At 38.0% G+C, this 16,961-nt stretch overlaps 1 protein-coding gene across 1 annotated transcript in view; it reads left to right on the top strand.

The window, feature by feature from the left end:
- The window catches only part of ZNF236 (zinc finger protein 236), a 65,802-nt gene extending 51,334 nt beyond the window's left edge, over positions 1-14,468 (top strand). The window contains exons 29-32 of the mRNA XM_083359972.1: positions 4,335-4,532; positions 6,788-6,917; positions 8,025-8,201; positions 12,534-14,468. Of these exons, the coding sequence (XP_083216098.1) occupies positions 4,335-4,532; positions 6,788-6,917; positions 8,025-8,201; positions 12,534-12,658 (630 nt within the window). The 3' untranslated portion in view covers positions 12,659-14,468. The remainder of the gene's footprint in view (positions 1-4,334; positions 4,533-6,787; positions 6,918-8,024; positions 8,202-12,533) is intronic.
- Positions 14,469-16,961: the final 2,493 nt, after the last annotated feature.

The following is a 16,961-nucleotide window of genomic DNA, read 5'->3' as shown; positions in this document are numbered from 1 at the left end:
ATTCTTTAGGAGAAATCTCCTGGCCCACCAAGTTAACCAAAAATCCTGGCCAGCAAGATTTTGCAATGTGTACAACATGTACAATAATACATGATTCAAAATACTTTTGATATTTTGCACTTAATTACACCAGTACTTTCTTTGGATGATCTTTGCATTGAAACTTTAAATGAAAGAATAAAGTATTAAAAGTCAGTTCATATTTTTGCAACTTAATATTTATGATTTTGCTGTACTAAGGACTCCCATATATCTCTGTTGATTGCCTTCGCATCCTTTTAAGGAGAATATTATATTCAGATATATAATTTATTACCGCTATTTGACATAGTTTTCCAGATGTATTGTGCCCCCAAAAGGGCTTAAATATGACTTAACTCTGCAGCGAAGAGTGGTACTATCAATTCATTTAACTTCTCAGCAAATTCTGCTTTTCTTTCAATACCAGTATCAGCCCCTTTGCCAGTCTAGCTGATTTCATATAGCTAACATGCTTTAATATAGAGTTATGGTATCACTATGATGTATTTGTTGATTGCTCCTTACTATTCATGAAATCTGTTTCTGAGGGTCAGATGTAAGGAAATACTCTTCCTCTACTATCTACTCTCTTCTCTTTCCTGAAAACACCTACAAGGTCCCTTCCAGCTCTGTTCCTTTTCTCCCCTCCTTTCATTCTTATTCCCAACTAGTCCTATTTCGTTTGTGATTAATTTCTCTGACCACACTAATAATTTTTATGTCCTTGCATGTCTTCCTGTAAACTTAAGCTGCAGATACTTGCCTCACCTATCCATTTGCCCTCTTCAATTTCATTGTCTACCACAAAGCTTCCTCTTCGCTGCCTTTCATAGAATTGTTTTTTTAATTGCTTCAACAGTAACTATGACACAAGAATGGAAAGTCTTACCTGATGATTTTTTTTTTGTTCATGGGTAATGTCTCTTTCAATCTTAAGTCGAGGAACTGATGTCTAGACATGTTTTTTTTTAATTTGCTATTTGAAGTATACCACAGTAAAACATTAATGTAGTATTAAGACATATAAACAGGCACACACACACACACACACACATGCAGAATACATATATGTTATCATTCTATATGTAAACTATGTCAAGGGCTGTGGAAATGCTGCTCTAGTGAACATCTGTTGCTGATAGGGCTTAAGCCTAGAGCTTTCAGCCACAGTGCTTGAATTGCCTCTGGTTTTGCTCACAGAGTGGGAGTACTCAGAAAGATGGATTGATGGAGACATAAACCTTAGGAAAATTAATCAGGTAAGAACATTTCTGCATTCAAAGGTTTGCTTACATCTGGAAAGCATTTGTCTTTTTAACTTTTTAGTCTTTCTTATCAAATGTGGACAGGGTGACAGGCTGAGTCCTGGCTAGTAGTACATGGGTATTGTTTTCTCAAAAGACTAGTAGGGCAGGTTCAGTTTTAAATTATTTGAGTAGATAGAATATCCCAGATTTCAGTTCCCCAATGCCTTCAGAACATGTAGGCAAATTGGTGCTTAGCTATGGCTTTGTACTGTATTATTTTCATAGTAATCCCATCAAGTTTACCTCTGGCACGTTTCCCCTTCCTTCTCCCTGCCCTCACCCCAACCATGGAGAATTTAACAGAATGTACAGAAAATCTTATTTTAAAGAATTAGAAAATGGAATTTAAAGGATATAGGTTTCATTCTCCATTATACTAATCCAAATTGTGGTCATAATCATTACAGTATTGACTTGTGAGATTTACTTGGTATCTTAGGTTATGCCCAAATCATCTGCAGCAACTCAAAACTATCCAAGTCCATATAACAAATACAGAACTCTGCATATAGAAAATATAACTCTGCCCAGAAATAATAGCTTAATGTAAGCAGAATTGTTCCTGTGTTCCTCTGTACTGTTATAAGCACAACTATGATTTTAACTTTGGGTCTACGTATTCTTTTTAATCCATCCAACAACTTGGCTGAGATAGAAGTCTTGCGTTCTTGGTTTATTATTGCACCACAAATTAGGCAAACATAGTGTGGAACAAACCAAGTGTTTGGGATTTAAACAGACATTATCATAAGACTTACTGCATATCAGGAATGGAAGTTTCTAAACTCCTATAATGGAATGTGGAAAAGATTTTGGGAGAAGAGTGAAAAGATGCTGCCTAGAAAACAGTCAGATAAGAGAGGACATAATCCACAGCTAGATAGTGAGCGTAGCAAAAGACTTGGAAGGAATCCTCCCTAGTTTCTTGACCTGTAAAGGAGGTGGCAGGAGATTTTACTTTCAGACTTGTAAGATTCGATTAATGTAGCTTTACCATAAAGTAGAATAAGCTTATCTGGCTGTGTTTCCTGTCTGGTCTATCTGGTAAGGCTGACATCTTCTTTCCTCAAAAAGGAAAGAGGAAATTAAGTGAAATATACATGAATGTTGGACTATGAGGAGTCCTAGTGGGACAATGGTTAAAGTGCAGTATTTCAGGCTAACTGCCCACAGCCTGGAGTTTGATCCTAACGAGGCTCGAGGTTGACTCAGCCTCCCATCTTTCTGAAGTTGATAAAATGAGGACCGAGGCTGTTGGGGGCATTATGCAAATAATGCTGACATTATAAACTGCCTAGAGCAGGGATTCCCAATCCCAGGGCTGCAACTGACTACCAAGCCATGGCCTGTTTGAAACCCTACATGGCGAAAAAGAATAAAGAAAAAAAATGGTTAAAGCTAAAGGAAGAATTTATGAAATTAGAATCAGAACTACAAATAGATCCACAAAAGAAAAGACTTAAAAAACAAATTGAACTAATAAAACACCAAAAAAATCTAGCAGAGGCCGAAAAAACAGCGGAACAAATCAAAAGAGCCAAACAGAATTTTTTTTGGGGGGGAAATGCTAATAAACCGGGGAGGTGGGTAGCATACAAACTGAAAAAAGAAACTTCATAAATAAACTGCAAGACTCAAGAGATTTACAGTTAAAAAAATGATATAATTAAAAAAAAATAATTAAAAGACTTTTATGAGACACATTACGACATAGAGGAAACTTCTCAAGAAAAAATAAAGCGCTATATTAAAAAAGCGGATTTACCAAAAATCCCAGAGAATATACAAAACATTTTAAATGAAAAAATGATGGAGATGACAGAGGCTATAAAAAAGACAAAAAAATGATAAGACTCCGGGTTCAGACGGATTACCGCAGAGTTCTATAAATGTCTACAAGACACTCTTAAGTCCAATAATGAAAGAACTATGTAATGAAGTACTTTCAGAGTCTAAAATACCAAATACATGGACAGAAGCTGACATTACTTTAATACCCAAAGAAACCGGGCTGTGCGAGTGATGGGCAAGTGCACATGTACATGCAAATCTCCACTCCCGCACACAGAGGGCGCTTGGGCAGAGGGCGCTTGTGCTCGCGTATGAAGCTCCATTCCATATAAAGGTAAAGGTATAGGATCCCCCGCACATGCTTGCTAGTCGTTTCCAACTCTAGGGGCCGGTGCTCATCTCCGTTTCAAAGCCGAAGAGTCAGCGCTTGTCCAAGGACGTCTCCGTGGTCATGTGGCCGGTATGACTAGATGCCAAAGGCGCACGGAACACTGTTACCTTCCCACCGGAGTGGTCCCTATTTTTCTACTTGCATTTTTACGTGCTTTCGAACTGCTAGGTTGGCAGAAGCTGGAACGAGTAACAGGCGCTCACTCTGTTACACGGCACTCGGGATTTGACCCGCCAAACTGCTGACCTTCTGATTGACAAGCTCAGTGTCCTAACCCACTGAGCCACCGTGTCCCTTCCATTCCATATAATATAATAATAATTTTATAATAATAATATCAGGAGTGTAGGCTTGATTGGGAAACTGGGAAAAACAGCCTAAAAAAAAAGTTTCTACAGAAGATGAAGAGGCAGTTGCCTGTTACGATTGATAAACTGATCCTGCCTTCCTAGTCCATGTGTGAGGGGTAATTTGACAGCAGAATAATCTGTTATCATATAATGAAATAGAAATTCACGGAGAAATTGGTATCCCTAAGTTGGGGTGAAAAAATATTGAACACCCTTATTCTTTTACCAGGTTACTGATGTGTGATGTGTGATCTGTATCCACATATGTATACGCGTAGCTTGCAGGTAGCTGCTAACAAGTTTATTAATCCATTATTACATGGAAGAATTGGGGTAATATGTGTGTCGAGGCTGTATCATAAAGTTAAGCGCTTGAGATGTAATTGTATCACATCTGAAAAGGCAATTAAATGTTCTCACAAATGTTGTATTTGCCATAATTATTTGTCTGTGTACTTTATGTCCCTGTTACAGGTGAGTGAGGTTTCTCCAACTCCGTCAAAAAGTATTCAAATTGAAAAAGAGGCCCGTGTGCATCATTGTTTTGAGTGTAGTCAAACGTTTTCTTCGATCACCATGCTAATGCAGCACAGTAAAGAAGTTCATGGAAAAGAAAGAATCCACGTCTGTCATATTTGCAATAAAGCTTTCAAACGAGCCACCCATCTTAAGGTACGAGACGAAATTAATCAGTTTTAATAAAAATTTAAAAAGCCAGCTGGGTGGACTTTGGGCTGATCACTGTCTCAGCCCACAATTACTAGGATTAGGTGACAAGCTGGTTGGACAGTTCGTGTTGCAACCAATACTGGATTGATCCGAAGGGGTGGGAGGGAAGGACCTTGCACTTGCAGGAAAATGCCACGAAGGAAAATAATAATAATAATGGGAACCTGTGATCAGCCTTGTCTTGCCTCTGAGGTTTAGCAGTTGAGCCTGGTTATTAGTTGGATAGGAGACTTCCAAGTAACATCAGGGTATTTCGGAAAAGTAGGGACTTGAAGGCAACCCCCAGAAGAAGGAAATAATAAATGGCAACCTTATTGCTGTCAGAAAACAACATGGGCTTGTCAATGGGTGTTACCGTGATTTGTAGTAACTTTACCATGGTAGAAGGGAGGTGGTGGCTCAGTGGGTTAGAACACTGAGCTTGTCGATCAGAAGGTCGGCAGTTTGGCGGGTCGAATCCCGAGTGCCGCGTAGCAGAGTGAGCGCCTGTTACTCGTCCCAGCTTCTGCCAACCTAGCAGTTCGAAAGCATGTAAAAATGCAAGTAGAAAAATAGGGACCGCTACGGTGGGAAGATAACAGCGTTCCGTGCGCCTTTGGCATCTAGTCATGCCGGCCACATGACCACGGAGACGTCCTCGGACAAGCGCTGGCTCTTTGGCTTTGAAACAGAGATGAGCACCGGCCCCTAGAGTCGGAAATGACTAGCATGCATATACAGGGGAACCTTTACCTTTACCTTACCATGGTAGAACTATGCAGAACCTTTTAAGGAGAAGTTTTGCAACATTTTCTCTCCAACAGAACAAAATAATTCAACAATATCTGGGATCAGCTTCCAAAGTAGCTTTATGACTTTGCATCACGTCTGCATCTGTTTGAACAATTTAAAAATAAGCTCGTTGCATATCACCCTGCCACCCCATGCATAGTGCAGAACGCCTTTTTAAAAAGGTTTTGCATTACCCTGACACTGAAATCAATTTTGCACTGCCTTCAGGATTCCAGATTTGTTTGATCTTATTGTTGGAATATCCGTGCTTCCATTTTTCACATTTATTTAAATGGAGGGCTGTACTATCACTCCTTCACCTCTGTACTTCCATGGTAACTATTAATTGGAGCGAAGCACTTTTTTCCAGCAAATGAGCAAACTTCCTTCCAGGTGCTCATTTTTTACAGAAAGGATTTTGTTCCTCTTGACAGTACAGGCAATGCAATTCCATGGCACTTCATTGATTTTCCTTAAGGAAACCTGAGCTTGCTACTTCCACCTCTTGTGTTTCAGTATTTCATTAAAACCTTGAAAAAAATTTTTTATCAAGACAAAGTGTTCAAAAGTGTTAGCCCAGTTGCTTGTGTGTTCTTGCTTTGCTATTTTATTTAATGTTGCAATCATAAATACCATTGTATTTTATTATGTCACCTTAAACATTATTTCAAATAGGAATTAGCAGGAAATTCCACTTGTTGTCCTGAATGCTAAAACTTAGTTTGAAGAGAAAAAGAAATGTTTCATTCTGAATCATAGTTTGCTTCAATAAAAATTAGAAACTGTTATGTTTGAATGTAAATGAATAAGCAGCTCTTTGTACATTTGGAATCTAGGGAGATGTGCTTATCTTTCTAATGTATATAGAAATTATAAATAGCAGAATAACTAGTCTTCTAGTGCAACTAGTCTTGAGCCCTGCTCAAGCAGGAAACCCTATACTATTTCAGACAGGTTGTCCAATCTTTTCTTAAAAACCTCCAGTCTTAGAGCACCCACAGCTTCTGAAGACAAGCCATTCTACCGATTAATATTTTCGCTGTCAGAAAATTTCTCCTTACATTGCTTCTCTCCTTGATTACTTTCTATCTGTTGCTTCTTGTCCTGCCTTCAGTTTTTTTGGAGAATAGGTTGACCATCTCTTCTTTGAGGAAGCCCCTTAGATATTGGAACACTGCTATTAAGTCACCCCTACCCCTTCTTTTAATTAAACTAGACATCCATAGCGGTGGTGTCTGTCTGTCTTTGAAGTGTGGCATTCCACGAGCCACTGCACATTTCTTGTCCTTTTGCTCTGAGTTATGTAACGTCCCTGGGCCAGATCTGCAAAATGAATAGAGGGTTGGAACCAAATTAACAAGCCTCCAAGTATATTTCTGTTATTAAAAAATATTGTGCCAAATGAAATGCATTTTGTCTTTGATTAGGAGCATATGCAAACGCATCAGGATGGACCATCACTGAGTTCCCAAAAGCCAAGAGTATTTAAATGTGACACTTGTGAAAAAGCCTTTGCTAAACCAAGTCAATTGGAAAGACATAGTCGCATCCATACAGGTAACTAAACAGCACTGAGTGATGCCCATTGCAGTATTTGAGGTTAGATTTTAACCGTTCTGCTAATTATATCTAAATCACCAATGGCAAAGAAGCCTCATTTTTTTTAATACCATGCATTTTTGAGGCTATTAATATTGAGAAAGCTCCTCCCCTTATTGCAATTCATGACTTGTAGACATAACATATTAGACAAAGTATTCTAAGGTATCTACTTGGACTGCTGTCCTCTTCATGAAAGACAGTTCTCATCTGTAGGTGCTGCCCTTCAGGATAGAAGGATCCAGAAGGGTGGAACCAATTCCGACGAGCTAGAGAACCTCTCTTATTTAACTGGATTTTCTCCTCCATATTCTATGTATCCTGCTTTGATAGCTTCCCATTTTGTCTGCAGTGGTAGAGGATATAACATAAACTTTGCACATATGGATACTTTATCTGTCTGAAATTTTTTCCTATTGTAACTACAGTATGCTCAGATCAAACACATTATTTGAAAAGAAACGGAGAAAATGCCACGTTGCCTAGGGACTATGTATAGTGAAAGAGAAATAAGAGTCTTCAACCACTTTGTGATATTTGGGGAGGGTCATGTGTCTAGGCAAACTTTCAAGTAGAATTGCTGCATCCCCTAAATACGTTAACATAGGTGACCCTTAAGAAATTTATTAAACTGACTTTGGTTTGAATAATATGTTGGTTATTTTGCACGAATATAGGCTAAGAAAATCAGCTTCCCATTTTATTGTCCCATAGCAACTTACAGCATACTGTTGGAACATTTGTGATTAAAGCCCTAAGCCCATGTGGTTTGTAATGGGCTAGATCAGGGGCAGGCAACCTGGGCTCTTTTATGACTCATGGACTTCAACTCCCAGAATTCCTAAGTCAGCATAGCTGACTCAGGAATTCTGGGAGTTGAAGTCCATGAGTCATAAAAGAACCCAGGTTGCCTACCCCTGGGGTAGATGATTGCTTAGTTCACTTGAAGTGAAAAAGATACTTTTCAGGTCACGTTTGAGGAAGTGGGAAGTTTAAGGGGTCTTTGTTGCAATTTACCTTTTGTGTCAATTCCTCTGTTTTTGTTTCTTTGCTTCTTTACCAAAGGTGAGCGGCCCTTTCAGTGTACCTTGTGTGAGAAAGCTTTTAACCAGAAGAGTGCACTGCAAGTTCATATGAAAAAACATACAGGAGAAAGGCCGTACAAATGTGATTACTGTACAATGGGCTTCACCCAGAAAAGCAACATGAAGCTTCATATGAAACGGGCTCATGGCTATTCTGGTAATGTGATATTTGCTCTGAGAAAGTTTGACGCAACTCTCTATTTTATAGCCTTATACTGAAGAGACTCAGCATTTCTAATTTTCTGGGATTGTACCGAGCACTATAAGAACTGAGCTTTGTGCTCTGGCTCTGAATCTTTTAAATAATGCATGGTAGGGGGTATTAATGTAATTCAGTTGCTTATTGAGCAGAAATGTTTTCAGTTGTGCAGTACAGTTATATTCCAGTCCAGTTATACAGGTGGCATAGTTGTTGAGAAGTATTGAGAAATCCTACTTCATATGGTGGTTGCTTTAGGGAAAGCTGGAAGGAGGAGCCATCATGTACTCTACTTACAGCTTCTGAGTTAGAGGAATATACATCTTAACTCAAGGGTCTTCAAACTTGGCCCTTTTATGACTCGTGGACTTCAACTTCCAGAATTCCTCAGCCAGGCACACCTGGCTAATACATAAATTAATTATTTCAGTCCTGCATTTGAATTTGAAAAAGCATTTTGGAACAAACTTAAGTTTTGCCATTTTCTGACTGAAAAATAAAATGTAAGGCAAAAATGCGAGCCCTAAGAATGAAAATAGGGTGTGATGCAGCTGCATGCATTAGCCATGTCTCCCAGCCAGATTGTCACCTATTCAGACTTCCGTGTTGCGGTGCAAATAAATATTTAGGTGCCAAATTCTGCTTGCTTTGGAGAAAACAAGTAGATGAATGTAGATGTTATTTTAAATTTTTATAAGATAGTTCTCACATAGGAGATAGAAGGAGAAGTTATTGGATTGGGTTGACATGAAGAAGGAAGCCTTGAAAAACAAGAAACAGAACTATAGGAATTGGAATGGAGGTCTGGAAAAATGACTGTTTAAAATGGAGTCAACAGTAGTGGCAGTGATTGCAGCGGTAAAGACAGTTATGAGGCATAGTCTGAAGACCAGAAGAGGATGAATAGCATTGAGGGACAATAACTAACTAGTCCATAAGGCAGAATAAGGTCCCAGGAGATAACAGAAGATGAGAAGGATCAAAGTCATTCAAATCAAAGCCATTTGCAGAGCATCTGAGAGAGACTGTGAGAAATTTGGTCATCGGTCTCTATAAATCCTTCTTTAACTCTTGAATGAAGGCAAAGGTAGGTTTGAAGATACAGTGGCACATACAGTATGGGTTTAAAGTTGTGGTATATTCTATAGCTTTTAGAGTAAAATCAAGTTCAGAAAAATGGCCTTGGTACATTTTAAAGACAAACAGCAATACTGGCTTATCATCTAAGGCTAGGAGAAAATATTCAAAGTGATATACAATTAACTATACTTGAGGCTGAGAAAACAAAAGTAGTTTGTTAGTTCCTTTATCCCATTCACACATTTATAAGCACATTTGTTTGCTAGTAAACTGATTGTTGTTATTATTTAAACAAATGTTCAGGGTGTGAGATCCTTGTCTGTCTACTTGGTATATCTACCAAGTAGATATACCAAGGCAGGAAGATACATCATTGAACTATGCCAAGAACATTTTTCTAAACTCAAGGTTTTACTCTAAAGAATATAGAACTTTAAACCAGGGGTACCCAACCTGTGGGCTGTGGCCTACTACCAGGCCGTGTGAAGGGATGGCCAGTGCACGCGCACGCGTGAGCATTCACCCTCCCACTTGCACTGCAGCAAGCGTCCTGCTGGCACTAGTGCCGCCTCCCCCCCAAGAGTCCTGCCGGCGCTAGCATCACCCCGCCCCCTGAGTGTCCCGCCAGCGCTAGTGCTGCCCTGTCCCCGAACATCCACCAGTGCTAGCGCCGCCCTGCCCCAAGCATGCCTCCAGCACTAGTGCTGCCCTGCCCCAAGTGTCCCGCCAGTGCTAGCGTCGCCCCACTCCCTGAGCATCCTGCCGGTGGTAGCATCGCCCACCTGAACGTCCCGCCGGCACTAGTGCTGCCCTGCCCCAAGTGTCCCGCCAGTGCTAGCGTCGCCCCACTCCCTGAGCATCTTGCCGGTGGTAGCATCGCCCACCTGAACGTCCCGCCGGCACTACTGTTGCCCTGCCCCTGAGTGGGGCAGTACGGTCCACAGAAAAAACGCTTTCCACGGAACCAGTCCCTGGTGCTCAAAAGGTTGGGAACCTCTGCTTTAAACCCATATTGTATGTGCTATTCTATTTTCAAACCTACCTACGTCTTCATAGAGTTAAGCAAGGGTTTATAGAGACAGATGACAAAATTTCTCCCTGACATTTTCAGATGCTCTGCAAGTGGCCTTTATTAGGAAGGATTTGATCTTCTCATCTTCTATTATCTTGTGGGAACCTATTTGCCTTCTGGACTAGTTAATTATTATCACTCAATGTTTTTCATTCTTTTTTGATCTTAAGGCTATATCTAACAACTGTAGCATTGCAATTACTACCCAATACAACTCAAATTTACCAGACCACATTGTAATTACAATAAAATGATTTCAACTGCCGTTTAAAATGGAGTTGAAAATAGTGGCTTTCTGATCAATACATGTATTGGCTATTAGAGGTGAAGATGTGAGGCAGTCTATTTGCTTTGCTTATATATGATACATTCTGAAGCAAGTGAAGGCTTGCTTGCCCATTTATTTGGGGACCTCTAGGAAGGCCAAGAGTTAACTATCAGGAAAGCATCACTGAGTCAATAAAATGAAATCACAAACTCCCAAACCTGCATGCATCATCTTTTATATAAATATGATGCATGCAAGTTTAATTTATAGATTATTCATCTTCAAAGGGGAATAGGTCTGCTTTTCCTTTTGTATAAGTCGTATTATAGGAGTCCTTGGTTAACAACTGTTCATTCAGTGACCTTTTGAAATCATGATGGTGCTAAATGAGTGGTATTTACCATTGGTTCTCAAAGTTTTGGCTGTCCCAGCACCCCTGCCGTCACGTGATCAGAATCTGGGTGCTTGGCAATTGTTTCATACTTTTTGATAGGTGTGGCATCCTGTGCTCATGTGAATATCATTTGGAACCTTCCCTGCCAGTTCACAAGCAAAGTAAATTGGAGATGCCAGCAGGGAAGGTTGCTAGTTGCTCCCACCAATTTTCTCCCGAACATCTTTGCTACGGAGTACCAGATCCCAAGGATTTCACGTTAGCACCCTTCCCTTGCCACATCCTCCCTGGCTTGCATGCACTTGTGTCTGACCACAGCACCCCCTTCCCAGCCCATACAGACTCACACCCTCACCACAGCACCCTCTCTCTATTTGGGGAGCACTCACGGGAGCACCCCACCCCTCTTTCATAGTACTCGCCCTCCTGCCTGCCTGCTTGTGAGCCGTAGATTTCTCACTGGCTTTCCATTGACTTTGTGAGAAGTCTGCAGGAAGTCGCAAGTTGTGGTCATATGAGGTCCTTGCCTAATACCCATGATGCTCACTTAATGGCATCAATAAAGACTTAACAGGATTGCCAGTGCTAAACAATATGGTCATGTGATATCACTTTACAACCACACCATTAGCAATGGGAATTCCAATCCCAATTACTGTTGTTAAGCGAGGACTACCTGTAATGAACAAGAAGGCTGTTTTCTAGAGAGTATGTTCATGTGAAGCAAAACACTGCATATTTAATTGATGTCACAATAATGTTAAATACCCAGTGGATATGCTGTAGAAACTTGATTATATTGTAAGAAGACCTATGATTTGCAATACATCTGGCTTGCTGAAAGAAAAGCAGCCATTCTTCTCTGGTGTACCTCTAAGAGGCATAACAAATCAAATATATATATTCGGTCTTTTTTCTTTATATTTGTGAAATTGCTTTGGATTTGTGTTCATCGTGCAATTTTAATGGCTGTATCGTGAATAAATACAGCTGTGGAAAGGGCATTAAATGACGAGGTTTGGAAAGTAGAATTTACAGATAACAACTTCTCTGTTACTTTCTTGATCACAAAAAGTATTTATGCATATAGAGCTCATTACTTTTGAGGGCTGCCATATAAATTTTAATAGACATAAATTAAATATTGATTTTCCTGCACAAACTACTCTGTTAAAAGAAACGGACGTACCACAGACTAGAACTGCATGTAGTGCTCTGTGTCAAAAGGATAGCAATAAAGAAAAGTGATGAGCACCCCTTTGAAGATGAATGTTCTTTAAATTAAAAGTTATGATAGGTATTTACTCAAAACAAGCCTCAAGGCTCTTAGTCTTATATTTCCTTTTTTCAGACCCTCCCACTTGCATATCATTGCTGTGTAGTCAGTAAAATATATTTTAGATTTAATTTTCCGCCATTTGCCTGAGGACTTTATGCCATCTCTCTTATTGTTCTTTTATCTTTTTATTATGATAGGTGCAGTGCAAGAATCAACCAGTCATCAAGGACAGGAAGGCGAAGACATTAATCGTGCTCTGAATTTGGAAGAAGTTGTTCAAGAATCATCAAATGAATGGCAGAGTATAACCAATATTTTTTGATGACTATAAGATGAAAGCTCCAAATGCTTTCGGGACTAGAATTTTTTCTTCTTCTAAAAATAGTCATCTGTGGATTTTTACTATTAAAACATATTGCAAATAATAAGGATGATATATAGCTTTTTAAATATTATGAAACACCTAAATGAATTACTGTCTTTTGTAAGCATATAGAATATTTGAGAAACATCCGATAAACTTTGCTGTATTGTCTACAATCAGTGATCTCAGGTAGATGGAACTTGTTTATCTTTTCATTCCACCATAAGTGTATTCTCTAAAACAGAAATACACCCAGACTTTGAAATCAGTGAAGAGTGAATCTGAAATAGGCCTTTGGGATGTTCTGTCAATCATGAGGATGTCTTGAGTATTTAAAACAAATAAAATCTTATGCGTGCCGTAGATGATGCATGTTCCAGCGCAGATAGTACATGATCTAAGGCTGTTTTAGACCATTAATTGGTGTTGCAGATATGTCAGGATGATAGCTCGTATTCATTTTGTTTGATGACTGTTACTATTTCTCAGCTTTAAACTCAGCAATAATTCAAATGAACACTAACAACTGAGATTCCATGAAGTAAATGTTGAACACATATATTTTCATATAGATCTTTCAGCAGAAAAACCTTTTGCTGAATAACTATAAACATATAAGCCATATATTCAAGACGGTAGGACTTATAAGACTATATATTCCCTTAAGCAGACCAAATTAGCTACAGGTTAAGTTACAGCACAGTCATTCTGAAAGATAGCTCCAGATCAGAAGTCCTTGTTACTATTGTCATCAATTTGTCTTGACAGTTATGGAATGTTTAAAGACTACCTAGGCTTTTTCAGTATTACTCTGAAAGGTCCCATTTATTTCAAAGAGGTATAATCATATCAAAACACCCACATTGGAACAAAGCATATGTTCTGTTTTAGTCATTCCAAAGACAGAAAGATCTTGCTTAATTTTACTTTGAAATTTTAAAATTTCTTTATATGTTATATATATATGTGTGTGTATATATACAGATATTTAAGCCTCTGTGTGGCTGATGAGTATATTTTGTAAATAATAATTCCAGTTTCAAGAAGTGTTTATAAAGTTTTCAACTTTAGATGAACATTTCAAAATCAGTATTGATTCATTTTAATGTAATGTAGACATGTTATATCTTTATGAATATATTATTGCTTTTAATTTGTTTCTCGGTTCCAGAAAAAAACAACTATCTGTACATATAATTTATATTTTGTGTATTATAAGACTAGTACTTTCTATTTTCCAAAAAAAGGAAAAAAATCACTGCTTTTGATAGGACATCTCATAATTCTTTTGTTAACTCTGGACATATGTATATAAGTAATATAGCTGGTGACTTGAAAATAACACTTTTGTTATGTGGAAATATTTAAGTCAAACATGTTGAATAATATTAATTTTTTTCCAAATATGGTTTTCTGTCTGATATGTTATTCCTTTTCAGGGGTATTAAGTAGGTATTCTTATTGATGGGAATAATTAGTATGCCTGAATTAATGTAAGGCAGATATTTCATGCTATTCTGCTATCTTCGCCTTGAATATGTTTTCCATTTCAAAGTTTTTTCTACCAGCTTTATTGAAAGTGTTTTGCTTTGTTTGCAAATAATTTTTGTGCTCATCGATATCCTTATGTGATTGGAAGAACATATCTTTAAGAAAAAATGAAACAGCATTATGTATATTGTGCATATGCACAGTCTGTTGCACATCACCAGAGGCACACAAATTCACATATTTCTATATTTATTTTTTAAGTACAACATATGAAGTTAGCTCCATTTGCTATTCTTTTCTGTGGCCTGTTTGAAGTCCTAAGTAAAAGATATGTAGAAATATTATGTAGATTAAGGAAATTGATCTTAAATGTACAATTAATAATAATCTAGTCTAAACCATCAATTCTAATATATTAAATGCATATGCCGCCAACTCCCAGTGACTCAGGGCATATATTATAAATGGCAAACCAGTGGACCAAATCTACCCTGTCTAGATTATGGAACTTGACTGAAAGACCACTTATACCTCTCCATATTTTATTCTCCTCAAAAATCACCTCTATTTTAGCCGCAACACAGTTAGGCTATAATTGTTTAGATCAGGGGTCTTCAAACTTGGCCCTTTTATGACTTGTGGACTTCAACTCCCAGAATTCCTCAGCCAGGAATTCTGGGAGTTGAAGTCCACAAGTCATAAAAGGGTCAAGTTTGAAGACCCCTGGTTTAGATGCTTATTTTGAACAGGAAGTAGTTTGAGTCACCATTTTGCACCGAATTACTAAATCAAAATCTTAATGAGAAGTCTACCTCGTTCTTGACAAGAAGGCAAGAATATATTTATTCAGGCAAACAATACTGAGACTGACAAATAATTCAGAAGATCAGCTGTTGCCACAATTATGTATGCCTTATTGTCACTTGTTTTTCTTTGTTTTGCATACCAAGAGTACCCAGCTGAAAAACTTTAGCACTTAAGAACATAAACAATGCTCTGCTGTATTGAGCCCCTCATCAATTAATTCAGAAATCTGTTCTCACAATGGCTAACCAAACAGCACAAGGATGCCCACAACTCTCCCAGGAGATGGCCTTCAGAAGCCGTCACACTGCCATCAAAGCTAAGGGTCATTGATTCCCATGTCTTCCGTGAATTGTCCAACCCTTTTCTTGAAGCCAGCCCAACTAGTAGCCAGGCCCAATTCTTATACAAGCAGATTCTAAAATTTAATTACCTATTGTGTAACAACAACAAAAAAATGCTGAACATGCTTCCAGCAAGCTTGCCTTTAGGGCAATCCTAGGATAGTAAGCTTTGGGACAATTGGGAAAGCAGTGTGGGAGAAGGGTTCTCTAAGCTTTTCTCCCGAAATAAGAGTTTTGTAGGAGAAGGCTGAGACGAATGATAATTTCATTTCTAAAGATGAAAAGCCGTGTTTCACTATGACAGAGGTCTCCAAACTTGGTAACTTTTAAGACTTGTGGACTTCAGTTCCCAGAATTCCCAGAATGCTGGCTGGGGAATTCTGGGAGTTGAAGTCCACAAGTCTTAAAAGTTGCCAAGTTTGGAGACCCCTGCCCTATAAAGCTATTTTAAGGGGGGGTGTCTGTTTATGCCATTCTTTCAAATCTTCATGTCTTTTTATAGTATCGTCCTATAAATCATATAGTAAATTCTTTTTTTAAGCCTCCCAGAGTTGTGTTGTTCAGTTTGGACAGCCATATATACTCTTTAAATAATTATGTGACGGTTAGATACTGCATCTCTGAAAAATGACAGAAAGTTGTAAAAGAAGATACTGCATAGAGCTCTGGTATTTTTTAATCTAATTTTAAATACATCTACCTCAGAATTACATGAATTTCACAGGAGACTTTCAGAATTTGAGAGAGGGTCCAGTGTCATGCTAGATAATATTTTCTCTCAAACACAATAACTCATTAAATAAATATTAGATTTAGAGAATGTAAAAGTAAACTGCTCTCAGAAACTCAGATGAAAGGAATGCTCATTTTCACTTTATCACATTGTAGTTTAGGTCGATGAAGGAAGCGTTTCTAAACTTACATACAGATATTGGTCTGTGATTTGATTATATATATATAATCCCCATGCTTGCCTAATTTTTCATATTCTTTTGTTAGCCTGATTAATTTGCAGCAAATTTATATTTTAGGAAAAAGAAAGGAAAATATTACTTGCCTTGGGGAATGATTTAAGATGTATACCAAGCATTTATGAACCTAGGAAACACAATTCTCAGGGGAAATTTGATAGTATTCTACAAAAACTCTAAATGCATCTAATCAGCCAGAGGCTTTGTTGCATTAAGATATTATTTGAATTTAAAATAATTGCTCTCTTCTATTATGTTCTATGCAGATTTCTTGGCAAGTTAGGTTAGACTGAGCTCATTGTCAGTCAACTTTTTCCATCTATAAAAGTTTCTGGAATTGTTGAGGAAAATATCAGACATTTTCCCACAGTATTAAGCTGCAGGATCTTGCAATTTTTTTTTACATTTTCCCAATAGTTAAAAATTGCTAAATTTTAGGACAACAGAATATGGGATAATTTTTTCTTGTTTTTGAAAATCCCTATACTATTATCATTCAGTGGACAATTCCACATTATACCTCTGGTTAGAAAGAATATGTATGTTGAAGTCATACTGGACAAATGTTTTTGATTTAATATTCAGCGGAGTTTTTGAGCTTTAATTATAGAATAATCAATTATAGAGCTACTTCCTTAGCTGCATAAATTT

Source organism: Vipera ursinii, assembly GCF_947247035.1.
Source record: "Vipera ursinii genome assembly, chromosome: 3".
In the NCBI taxonomy this organism is placed as follows: Eukaryota; Metazoa; Chordata; class Lepidosauria; order Squamata; family Viperidae; genus Vipera; species Vipera ursinii.
This window is presented reverse-complemented; position numbering and strand designations above follow the sequence as displayed.